General features: G+C 33.9%; 1 protein-coding gene across 13 annotated transcripts in view; it reads left to right on the top strand.

Moving 5' to 3' along the window:
* The window catches only part of SGCE (sarcoglycan epsilon), a 72,931-nt gene that overhangs the window by 23,882 nt on the left and 35,732 nt on the right, over positions 1–13,317 (top strand). For 9 of the 13 annotated variants that reach the window (XM_033194965.1, XM_033194962.1, XM_033194963.1 and 6 more), the window contains 3 exons: positions 3,082–3,204; positions 4,822–4,979; positions 9,763–9,835. In XM_033194965.1, the coding sequence (XP_033050856.1) occupies positions 3,082–3,204; positions 4,822–4,979; positions 9,763–9,835 (354 nt within the window). The remainder of the gene's footprint in view (positions 1–3,081; positions 3,205–4,821; positions 4,980–9,762; positions 9,836–13,317) is intronic. The other 4 variants (XM_033194967.1, XM_033194971.1, XM_033194966.1 and 1 more) reach the window with 1 other exon arrangement.

Genomic DNA, 13,317 nt, shown 5'->3' with positions numbered 1-13,317 from the left:
AGTAATAGCCTCTGTGGGTGTTGGAACAGACCCCATCAGCTTTATTTATATGGTTCATGTTTAGAACAAGAACCTATAGCTTCGAATTCTCTTTGTCATTTGTTGTTTTTGAAAGGAAGCATAGGTGTAAATACTGCCCAAATTGCCTCTGTTGAAGAGCTATTTGTTTTGCAAGTAACAAATGCGAAAGGGAAAGGCAAAGGGCACTGCTCTAAAATGTTGTGTGGGTGCCTGTAATTTAAACTGATGCTACAGAAAGGAAGTATTATTTTTACAAACAAAACATAGTGGCTTAGTCATTTTCCATTTCTAGATGACGAATGTGTCATACATCTGTATCATGTTTTTCTCAAAGTGAATGGCATACTATACTTAAAGTGAAGCAGCCTTTACTGTGGAGTTGCCAAGGTAACTGACCAGCAAGTATGCAGTTCAGCAGATTGCTGAAAGGCAATTGAGTACCCATGAATAAAGAAATGTGCTTGTCATCTTTAAACCCAGGAGGGCCATGGTAGATTGTGTCTTGGCTCTGTAGATTGCAGAAATGTTTTTTATAAAAGCAGAAACTGAGATGTTCTATGCAAGTTCTTGAAGTGAGATGATATGGAGTGGCAGGTACCCTTTCTTTAATGGTTCCACTTCACTACCTGTGGAGGGCAATGTAGAAAATGGAATCATTTCAGTATTACTTAATATGAACAACCTTTCATTTTGCTTTGTAAGCTAGCTTTTACCACCTTATAGCAGCAAATACTAAGGGAGACTATTAGTTTATAATGTCAATGAAGGATGATAATCTACAGAATGCTACCTCTGTAAGTATTATATATATTTAGTTTACTAATAGGAAACTTGTGTTTGCCTCTGCCGTACTTTGTATTAGAACGTACTTATCCATTCCATAGGCATTGATACAATTATTCAAATACACTAGACTCTCTTCTAGCTGCCGAGAAAATAGCAAGGTAAATAAAACTTAGTGCTGTACTTCAAGGTATTTTTAATCTCTAGAAAGAATAAATTAGATAATTAGATAAACTCCAAAGAGATTCCTTTAGATTATTTGAAATGTTCTCTGCTTGGGATGTAGGGTTGTGATCCTGAATTTAAATACTTTGATATATAGAGTGAAATGACTTCTTAGCAGGAGTTCAAAACTCCCTATTTGGACTCTTCTTTTCTTCCCAGTTTTGCCTCCCCCTACCTTAAATTTACCCCAGGATCCAGCATTACTGGCTTAATTCCCTTCCCTGAAAGGCCCCCACAGTATCCAGTGTTGTATGTTGCACATATGTTCACTGCTGAATTGCCGAAATTCCACATCTCTGAGTTTCAGAATCCTACTACTGTAGTACTTTAGGAGCCATATTGAATTCCACTTCTTCCATAAATCTTTTCTGAATCTGTCCAACCTTAATTGCTCCTCCCGTATTTCCAGGTGTTGCCAAAGCAGTTTTACCTCTGGGATAATACCTAGTTAGGTAGATGGTGGTCTCCCAAACCAGATGGTGAACTCCTGGAAAGCAGTGGCAGGGTCTCTTTCATCTTCATATTCCCCATAGCACCTCACATTCAGGGTACATTGTGGTATCAAACTGGTAAAAAAAAAAAAAAAAAAGTATAGAATTCTCATCTTTACTATTTTTCTGCGATTCATTCATTCTTGTTTTGGGGATTGGGATTATTCCTGCTGGTAAGTACATTGTTCTTGAGTAGAAGTTGGGTACTGTATATGCCACGGGGGAAGATCACTTATGAATACTAGTAGAAAACAAATCAGGAAAGAGTAGATCTCTCTACATACCTAGTTTAAACATAACTTGTAGCTTCCTTCCCTCTGTTACACAGCCTTTGAAGTTATGTTTTTAGTAGTAAAGCTGTAGATACATGAAGCTACAAGCCAAATATTTTAGCTCAGTTCCCCCTTTTCTGGCAGCCATCCACTGAACTGCAGGGACAAGTTTTCACAGATAAAGAAACATTTTGTGGGAGTTTTTATTTTTGTGCTGAAAAATGTAGTTCAGTGATCTTGCTATCCAAGGCTTTTAGTAAGTTGTGAGCTTGGAGTGAGCAGCCTTGGGGTTCTTAAGGTTAATTACCATATTTACAAATCCATCAATGACTTAAAAGAAAGAACTGGCCTGATAGGGTTAATCTAGCTAAAAATTGCAGCCACTAGCCAATCAGGAAAATAGAAACCCAAAAGAGATTGTAGACATGATGAGAGTAACGGCAATAATGTGTTAGTGGAGAAGATGCTATCAGAGCAAAAACAATAGGTGGAAACTAATCAAAACAATTGGCCATTTTAATGTACTCATATCATATGTCTTAAGTAACTGGTAAATCATGAAATTTATGTATTTCACTTCAATGAATTATTTGGCCTGAATTTTATTATGTAATTTTTATTGCTTATTTAGGATGCAGCATAATATAATAGATTATATTGTTTGAATTACTAAATATCAAGATCAGGGAAAATTGAATAAATCATGTCTTTGAAGGATGTGAGGAATGAATTCCCAGAAAAAGTATCCAATGCATTTTTATAAGTATACATAAAAACCACATTATACCTATTGATAGTGTTATATAGTCTGACATGCTTTGCCTAGAAAACAATTAGTATAGTATGGATTCTTACCACTTAAAAATTACTCTGTGTACTTTGCTTTAAAAAAAAGGAAAGAAGAAAAACATCTGTAGCAATTTTGTAGCTGGTCAGTTCTTATGATGTAGTTTGTTGGTAATAACCTCAAATAAAAAGAAATTACCAAAAAGATATTTTGGATAGCTTCATTATTTAATAACGGTCTAAAATATCAAATGTGCATAATTTTGTCTATGTAGTGTTTGAAAAGGCTGTAAACACAAATCAAAAGAATTTTTTCCCGTTTTGTCCTGAAATCACTTCCATTTAAAACAAATTGTTATTAACAGTTTCCTTGCATGTTGCTTCAATTTTTCCAGAAATGTCTACATAGTGAGACCCCTCTTTATAAAGAGTGTAAGCTGAATTATCAAGGGCATGTCTCATTATTTGTCTTTCTGTTACTTATCTTTCCTCTTTGTTTTCAGTGTACACTATTTTCTCCAAGGTACACTCCGATCGGAATGTATACCCATCAGCAGGTGTCCTCTTTGTTCATGTTTTGGAAAGAGAATATTTTAAGGGGGAATTTCCACCTTACCCAAAACCTGGTATGTTCTTTGTGAGGAGAAAAAAAGTAGTTAACGTACTAAATTTTTTGTTTAATTTGCATAATCTAGACATATATGATAGAATATCATTAACATTCATTCAAATGGTCTAAATGTGATAAATTGTTGTAGGACATTCCTCATTTTCAGATTAGAAATTTAATTACAGACAAAAATAATTTATTTTTGAATGTTAAAGAAACCATATTTCTGGATTCTCAGTCTTGAGTTTTATGTCTCTGACAAGTGATCTACCTATATTCACATGGAAATAATTATAGCTGTAAACTTATGATTTTCTATATTAAGACCTAGATTTTCACATAGTACTTTCATTTTCAGAAAACTATACATATGTTGTAGAGGAGAATGAAAAAATGGCATTAGGTAAGAGCTTTTAAAAAGCTTTTACAATAGGATATAATTTCATATAACTCCTTAATAATATTATGGAGATTAATTTTTCCTTTTAAGTGATACCAATTATGAAGTCTTATTTAATTCACTACTGGTTTAAATATGTTATTTTGAATGATCATAAATGCCATCAAATTAACGAAGAATAGCAAGAGAAAACATATCGTTATAACTCTTCCTTAAGCAGCAAATAAAAGCAAATTTTATAAAAATTATATTGTGTATCTTTAGCATTAGAATTGATATAACTATTCTTTTTGAAGATTATATGATGAATACTGTACCTGAAAACTCTCCCACAATATAGTTAACCATGTTCCTAATAGTATTCAAGAAGAAATAGTCTTTTCATCAATTTTTTTTAATGTTTTCTTATGAGGCATTCCATGTTTGCAAAACTACATGGCTCAAACTTTTGAGCAGCAGCCATAACATTTGAGAAGAAAAACATGTAGTTAAGAGCATAGTTTCTGGAATCAGCCAGGATTAAATGCTATTATAGTTTCATCACTTAATATGACCATGGAGAAGTAACTTAATGTGGAAAATTACATATTCCATCAATAAAATCAGGGCTAATACTAGTAGTAGGTTCATAGGTATGTGTGAAAATAGATGAAATATGGCTTGTAAAGCATTTAACACAGGGCCAGGGAATGTGCTAATAAATGATGCTGTTATTATTGCTTGTGATTAATATATGCTGTCATTAGTACAGTTGTTATGGATTTGTAACGTCTTTTTCATCCTATCCTCCAGCGTTTTAAAATTACATATTTTTTTGATGAGACTTTTACAATTTTGGAATATCTTTCATACTTATATGATAGTGTCCAGAGTTTCATGAATGGAATATTTGGGAAAAGAATGAGTACATCAGCATGATTAGGGAATTTTCCTGAAAGATAATTGTCTCACTGGCAGAACTATCTCACTGTTCGGTGACCAAAAATATATTTCCAAGAAAACTGTATGAATCTGCTTTCTTTGTTGCATCAGATTTTGAGACAAATTAAACAACCAAAAGGATTTTTTTTTTAACATGGAGCCCTAATTTAAATACCCAGATGGGTTTTGTATGTGTGTATTTAGTTGGCTACAAATATAGGAAAAAAATTTTAGACAGAATGTTTTGATTGAAACTACCAAAGCAACATGTGTGAAAATAACTGTCTTATGTCTTCTCTGTTTCTTATCTAGGAGAGATTAGTAATGATCCCATAACATTTAATACAAATTTAATGGGTTACCCAGACCGACCTGGATGGCTTCGATATATCCAAAGGACACCATATAGTGATGGAGTCCTATATGGGTCCCCAACAGCTGAAAATGTGGGGAAGCCAACAATCATTGAGGTAATTTAACCCTAGAAAGAGCAAAACTATATATATATGTGTGTGTGTATATATATAATATTGTAATTTGAGTTTTAAGTGTTGAAACTGTAGTTACCTGATGTGGTTTTTAATATTTTGTGCATGGAAACACAGTAGATAACATTTGGAAATGTGCCATTCTTTTCTGTTTATAAAGTTTTGTCTCAGCTTTTATATTAGAATGACAGTCTAAATTTGTGAAAAAAGTCATGACATTTAAAAGAAATAGATTATTATAATATGAATTCTATTTGAAAAAATAATTGTAGACTTGATAGACTTATTTGTTCTGTATTTTGAATTCAGGTTTTATGTTCATTGAAATATAGCCATTCAACAGACATCTTATATACCCCTACTATGTGCCAAGCATTGTGATAGGTGCTTAGGGATAGAATGATAAATAACAAGTGAGTCTTGCCATGTCTTACAATTCAGGGGTTTGAGGACTAGGATGCAAACAAATACTTAGCCCACACTGTAATAACTGCTATAGTAAGAAGGTGCTGTTTGATGCAAAGTAAAGAATTTACTTCACGAAGCAGAAGGAAGACTGTCTTGGGCAGAGGAAACAACACATCAAAATCTTGGAGGTATAAGGAAAGTCACATGGTCTCAGAGAACGATAAGTGTGTCTGGAAGAGGATGTACCCCAGTAGGCAAATGATGGGAATGGGAGTTGTTGATGCTGGTAGGGGCAGATCTTTGAGGGGTCTGTAAGCCATCCTGATGTGTTTAGCCTTTATTCTAGAAGTGATGGCGGTGTTACCATTCATCAGGTCCTCACCAGCACCTAGCATCTTAGCTGGGAGATGTTAGAAATTAACAACAACAAAACAGTTGTTACATTGAATATTTAGTGGGAATTAATACAATACTTCTAAAAAATGAATGGATGTATAAACTAAAAGTATACCTCCTTTCAGAGGATTACATACTATGAATCTTTCTCCAAAGTTTTAGTCAGATGTGTACTGTGGATGTGAGCTTCCACAGTGGCCAATTCATTTGGAATTGAAGTTTGTATTAACCGTTCAGTGATTTCTATCTATAAATCGTATTCCTTAAGGCAGTGTAGCTATAAGATAGACAGGTACTTAGAAGAAGCAAGTTAGTTTGAGCTATTGTCAAATTAATTTTTTAAAATATTCAGTAAAAATTATAAAAGAAATATATAAATGTAATTCACCACATTATCAGATTAAAGAAGGAAAAACAGCATAATTGTCATGATAGTTATGAAAAAAGTGTATATTAAAATTTACTACCTATTCTTGATAAGAAAAAATAGCTCTTGGCAAACTAGGAATAGAAGTGAAGTTCTTTAATTTGCCAGTTTTTACCAAAAGTAAGAGCGAACATCATTCTTCATAGTAAAATGTTAGAGAAATTTCATTTAAATTCAGGAACAAAACAAGAATGACTCTGTCTGATAAATCTGTTACAGAATGTATTGGAGGTCCCAGCCAGTACAGTAAAGAAAGAAAAAGAAATTAAATCCATAAGGATTTAAAAAGAAGAAATGGAAACTATCAATGATATAAATGGTCTGTAGACCATTAAGAATCTTAAAGGCTAGCAGTGAACTGTGAGATCAGTATAAATTATTGTGGTATCTCTATACATGAATAGCAAGTATTGAGAAAACACACATTTTTAAAAATACCATTTTTAATAGCAACAAAAATGTTGAGGTACTAGGAATATATCTAACAGAATATATGCCAGGTCTCAAGTCTAGGTAGATTAGGGATTACATGTAAAATGCAAATTTTTAAACAATTATATTAAAATGTAGAAAAATCTCTTTTTGACCTATGGATAGGGAAGGATTTAAGTAAGACCTAAATATTTTTAAGAGAAAAAAATTATCAATTTCACTATATGAAATTTGTGAATGTCTGTTCATCAACAATTAAACCAGAGTATGATTTAAAAAGACAAGCCACAAACTGGGAGAAGGTATTTTCAATACATGTAGCTGACTAAGAGCATCAAAAATAATAAAGAAATCCTGTAATTTAATAAGAAACAGATATTTCACTAAAACACCAATAAACTTAAGTAGCTTACTCATATGGGTAATAAGGAATATTCAGATAGAGATCACAATGAAAATTTTGCCATCAGTAAAATGCACTGCAGGTGGATGTGGGAGTTGGCTTCACTACTTTGGAAAGCAGTACTGAATCTCTCATATCATTGAGTATTCCTGTACCTTATGATATGGCAGTCCTACTTCTAGCAATATGCCCCAAAGAAGCACTTGCAAATGCCCTCCTGGAGACATGTACAATCATGCTCATCAAGCAACATTTGTATAGCACAACACTGGAAAGCCACAAAACAATAGAGACCCAAAAGTCTATCAGCAAGAGAATATATTAATCTTGGTGTATTCACACAGTGAATGTTCAGAGCAACAGTGAACTTAAGCTTGCCCAGCAATATGAATAAGTGTTTTAAACACAATGTTCAATTTTTAAAAAAGTACTAGAAGACTACATATAATAGTTTGCCATTTTGGTAGAGCTCAAAAACAAGCAAACTAAACCATATGCTTTAAGCAGTCATGCAATTATAATAAAATTGTATTTTATATGAATGGATTGTTAAACACCAAATCCAGAATGACTACTTCTGGTTGGGGGGAGACAGGGGCTTAGGCTAGGAGAGCAACACATATACTGAGATGGTTTCATAAGAGTTTATTGTGAGTGCATTCATTATATACTTTATGACTAACATACAGTGTTATGAAAATGTATAAAAATATATTAAAAAGATAAAAATGAAAGTTTACCATATCTTTCATATAACGTAGTGATTTATCTGTAAATAGCTCATTTTTACATTCATTTATAGTAACAGGTATGGTATTTTAAAATATTCTATTAAGTTAGTCAAGAATTTTTGTATCTTAAATATATAATATTTAATCGTATAAGTCTACTATTTCCTTCATTCAGTAGATGTTTATCTGAAATATTCAAATTTTAAGTATTTAAAATAGATCAGCTCTGTTTTAGAAATTGGGGAATAAAAAAGAAAGCATGCACATATAGACACACACATACTCTTCTGCTTTGAAGGTCTTCACATAATCATAATAAGTAAAATCTGAGGATATTACAGCAATTAAATGTCTCATTGGAAGTGATAGAAAGACTACATTCTGATACAGCTGTTAAAATTAAGCATCAACTATAAAATCAGATAATAAAATTCTTCCTCCTGATATGAAATACTCTTCACTCCCTTCAATAGTCTGCATTATTTAAAAATAAAGACATTTATTGGAATTTATGAAACTTATAATAATGAAATTTGTGATGATTAAGGGAAGGCTACCCATAAAAATGTTGCTATTAATTTGAAAAAATCTATCTTTTTCTGAGCTGAAGCTTCATGATATTGTAACAAATACTAGAGGATTATACTTTTTATTGAAAATGTGATTAAATGTTTTGCAGGGTAAACTTTTCAAATGATGAAGTTTCTCAACAAAATCTAGTTAACATTTTTTGTATGTTTCATTTGAGCAAAAATTCCTAGTTTGTTTAATGGCTAGTCTTAATTTTAATGTTTGGTGTGAAATTAATTGATCATGTGTCCCAACAGATAGCAGCAAGGAAATAATTAAATATGATGGAAATTTGACAAATCATGGAGAGAGAGTTTCTTTTAACTTTATGGAGTAATATGCCTTTCAAAATATGTACCTTTTAAACAGTGTTAAAGGTTTGGAATTATTTATTTCAAAATTCTTACTATTCTAACTCAGTATTTTCAACGACTGCAACTTATTTTTTTGACACTCATGTAATGTATAAAAATCTTTGATATTTGTTTTAAAATGCACAAGATATTTATTTTTAGTTGAAGTCAGTTTTATCCTACTTTTTTGTCTCAGTGTCACCTCCAGCTGCAATCATTGCCAGAAGGTTAGTGCTGGGATTCTAAGATTTTGACCCAATCATTTGTTCTTTTTTTTTTTTGAGGTACTGCAGACGTGTCCGAATGATTTAATATCTGTTATAAAGTTAAATAGGCCTTAAGTTTTGAAACCATATCCTGTTTTTGGCCTTTGCTTTGTGTGTTGTTTGCACTGGCTGTTTCTGAATTGACTTTGATGTAAGTCTATTGGCTCTGCAAATGTTTACTAATATTTGACCGTATGAAGGGATTGATTTGTGTTTTTGAGCATGTTCCATAAGCTTTGTGGACTCTGATCCTTACTACTTTACTCCCATCATAAGTGAGATATGATTTCCAAAGGGTTATTTATGACATTTTTTTACTGATTGGGGTGCAGTTTAGAACTAAATGCAAAAAACACAAAGATGTGCTTGTTTTAAAATGTACTTTTCATTATAATTCTTAAACTCCATTTAAAAGTACAAAAATTATTGTTTGTTTTTTTGAAATCTTAGAACATCACCGGTAAGTAATTCTTAATGGTTAATCCATTTACTAATGATGCATCTGCATTGCTACCAGTGCTTAATGGCCTTCTATGAAAGAGTCTTTCTGATTTTAACTTTTTGTTTCAGTACATTAAATAGACCTGACTAATTATTTATTTTCCCATAATATTGCTAAAAGCTCTGAGTTCTCATTGCCTAGAAAAGGATTATTTTGTAAGTGTATCAACAAATAATGAAAATGGAAAGAACGACAATTTTTTTCATTTTAATCCTTAATGAATTTCATTTTACAAAGAACATTTCACTTCTTTAATATGATTTTCCTTTTATAATAGATAACTGCCTACAATAGGCGCACCTTTGAGACTGCAAGGCATAATTTGATAATTAATATAATGTCTGCAGAAGGTATGTATGAAAATATGTTGATGATCATTTCCTTATTTACAAGAAGTATTTCATTATGTTTTATAACTACATAAAATACAGTTAAGAGTTTTAAAATGCCACATACCTAATATATAACTGATGAAATAATAAGATGTAGAAAAGAAAACTAAGCAATATCTAATGTGTTATAAAATATTATGGTGTGTTATGATGATGAAAAGCTCAGATAGGAAGCCAAACAGATAGTCTTCTTATTTCTCTAATCCTTTTTCATCACCTTAAAATGGGACTAACAATAGCATTTATCTTATAAGTATGGAGTAAGGAGTCTACAAGTTAAGGCTGAAGTACTGCACTCCAGCCTAGCTGACAGGGTGAGACCCTGTCTCAAAAAAAAAAATTACTAACTACTTTTACTATTTATTTTAAAATTTACTGTAGGTAGTAGTATAAGTGTATGTGATAATATAGGGTTTCTGGAAAACAAACCATAACTTAGGGCACAATTTCCTTCCTAAATAATTAATAGTGTATTAGTAATTTGTAGAGTCTTTCAGCAATTTAAAGTTTCATATGCTCAAATTGTAAGTGATTTCCTAAGAATTTTGAAGGTTAGGGATAAGGAATTATTCTCAGAATTACACTCTCAAATATTTGACCTTGTAAAAAATCAATTGACTGGGAAAATACCACCAAATACTTTGTAGTTAATTTTTTTTTTTTTTTTTTTTTGAGATGGAGTCTTGCTCTTGTCACCCAGGTTGGAGTGCAGTGGCGCCATCTCAGCTAACTGCAACCTCCGCCTCCTGGGTTCAGGCGATTCTCCTGCCTCAGCCTCCCAAGTAGGTGCGATTACAGGCACCTGCCACCACGCTTGGCTAATTTTTTGTATTTTTAGTAGAGATGGGGTTTCACCCTGTTGGCCAGGCTGGTCTCAAACTCCTGACCTCATGTGATCCACCTGCCTTGGCCTTCCAAAGTGCTGGGATTACAGGTGTGAACCACCACACCTGGCCTGTAGTTGAAATGTATAAATCATGGAATAATCCTCCCTATATTAGATATCATTTATGAGGATGACAGGAGGGAAACAGATCCAGAATTTTTTCCCTGTAAAAACAAGAAAACAATTGTGCATTCTTGATAGGAGAATTTTTGTTTCTATTTACAAGTGCAACTAAAAACAAATGAGCAAACACCAAACATTTTATCAGAACCTACTAATTTAGAATTAATGATAATGCATTCAAGGCTGTTTTAAAAATTACTTTTACACTATATGAAGGAAGGAATTTCTGTAAAATTAAACATATGTATGGAGAGATTGCTTGAAGACTTAAACCCCCTTAAGTGAATGTTTTCCCCCAGGTGTTTACCAGTATCAATTGTAGACAACAAATGTGCAAGTTTAAAATTTAAAATGACCTTCATATATGAAAAGTAAGTCCAAGTGCCAGTTCTCTGGGCCTGGACAGAAGACTCCCGTTCACTCTCCCACTCTCCAAAGGCTTTTGATAGGTATTTATGTTTGGATCAGGGAGACTTTTGTTCTTGACTACAGTGGTGATTGGATGCTTGCATGCTGTCTAAGCTGGCCCTGTAGAATTGGAATACACTTAATGAACAGAATAATTGAAAAGTTTCCTCCCTCCTTGGGAATTCATCGTTATAGTTATAAAGTTATACTACAGTGGCCTTGGACCATCTCACCTCACCATTATGCTCTCAAAGGGACTTGAAACTCTGTCAGGTGTGAGAGTCCCTACAAACTGAAAGCTTGGTCTATAATCTGAACTTCTTCCTTCTCAAATCTAGTCTCAGTGCTGTAGATACAGATTACTCAAGGCATCTCAATAGATGTTGTTGTTGACATATGGGGACCCATGGTCAAGTAGATACTAATGGAAGACTGCTAGACAACTGTAGGATTGAAAATTGGCAGCAGGGCTCTTTGTCTAAATAAGGGGTTTGGAAGGTGTGCTAGTGAGAAGGAGTAGTAGACAGGTTTTAGAAGCCTCCACCATTACTCCAGGCAGTGCTTGTTCCTTTGCTCTTTATGTAGGGTTAGTGGCCCAAACCTATTTGAACCACATGCACTAAAGTCCATGCATTTGTCCTTGCTGGTCTAGAAAGAAATGTATATGTGCAGTGGGATGTACATCTTTGAGCATGGCCTACACTCATGTTATTTATCCCAGATTAGATTTAGGAAAAGAAATAACAAAAGTTATATATCAGGGTAATCATGCTCTGTCCAACTCCCTGCCCAGCTGTCTCCTGTTCTGAGAGACCTAATGGGAAATTAGTCATGTAGACTCACACAGCATGAAGCTCAAGGAGAGTACATAAAGTGATTCTCTAAATTGGGTTTAGTGCCTCAGAGGCCTGCCACCAATCTGTTGGCCTACTGTTCTCTTGGCCTCTGTGATTTCCAAATATAGCAGGCATGGGATTTCCCCAGAGTTAGAAAGCTGCTGTGACTCATCTCTGGGAGGCCTGGCAGCAGCTCTTGGATGGGTAGATAGCAGGCAGCTGCCCAGCTCAGAGCCTCTGAGGGGTGTGGTGGCAACCACAGGCTTTGCAGCAGGTCTCAGAAAAGGAGCCATGAAGCGGGATCACATGGAACAGGAAAAGCCAGATAATAATTCTCCAGAAAGTAGCACTGATCATAAGAAAAAAGTTTTAGATACTTTTTAAGAAAACTGGATGTAAAAACATTGAATGAAATTAATAGATTTTAGACTTCTGGCATATTCAAAAGCTGTATTGATATTATTTATAAATATTTTATTATTTATTGCCAAGAAACTTTTTCATAACACATTTCTGCATGACTATTTCTAGGTATGTAGATAAATGTAGCATGATTAAGCTATTTATCTGTATAAAACAGGAAATTTATTTGCATAAATGAGAAGAAATATATTTTAGATTGCAGATGGGCTATACATTAAGCAAATCTAACAAAATTGTAAGCAGAACAAGTGACAATATAGGAGATAAGCAAAGAACTTTGTATGATTAGGGCTTTGAAAAACTAAATCTTTAAAAAGTGATGACCAAACTCTAGAAAACTCTTGAAAATTCTTTTTTTTTTTTTTTTTTTTTTTTTTTTGAGACGGAGTCTCGCTCTGTCACCCAGGCTGGAGTGCAGTGGCGGGATCTCAGCTCACTGCAAGCTCCGCCTCCCGGGTTCACACCATTCTCCTGCCTCAGCCTCCCGAGTAGCTGGGACTACAGGCGCCTGCCACCTCACCCGGTTAGTTTTTTGTATTTTTTAGTAGAGACGGGGTTTCACCGTGTTAGCCGGGATGGTCTCGATCTCCTGACCTCGTGATCCGCCCGTCTCGGCCTCCCAAAGTGCTGGGATTACAGGCTTGAGCCACCGCGCCCAGCCAAACTCTTGAAAATTCTGAAGCCATAGTTTCTTCTCTGACTTCATCTCAGGCATCAAATGACCTTTAATAGGATGCTTCATAAGAAATAACCAAGATTTCAGG

The sequence above is a fragment of the Trachypithecus francoisi genome, unplaced genomic scaffold (assembly GCF_009764315.1).
Source record: "Trachypithecus francoisi isolate TF-2019V2 unplaced genomic scaffold, Tfra_2.0 Lachesis_group4, whole genome shotgun sequence".
Taxonomy (NCBI): domain Eukaryota; kingdom Metazoa; phylum Chordata; class Mammalia; order Primates; family Cercopithecidae; genus Trachypithecus; species Trachypithecus francoisi.
The sequence above is the reverse complement of the archived record's forward strand: the minus strand, read 5'-3'. Positions and strand labels throughout refer to the sequence as shown.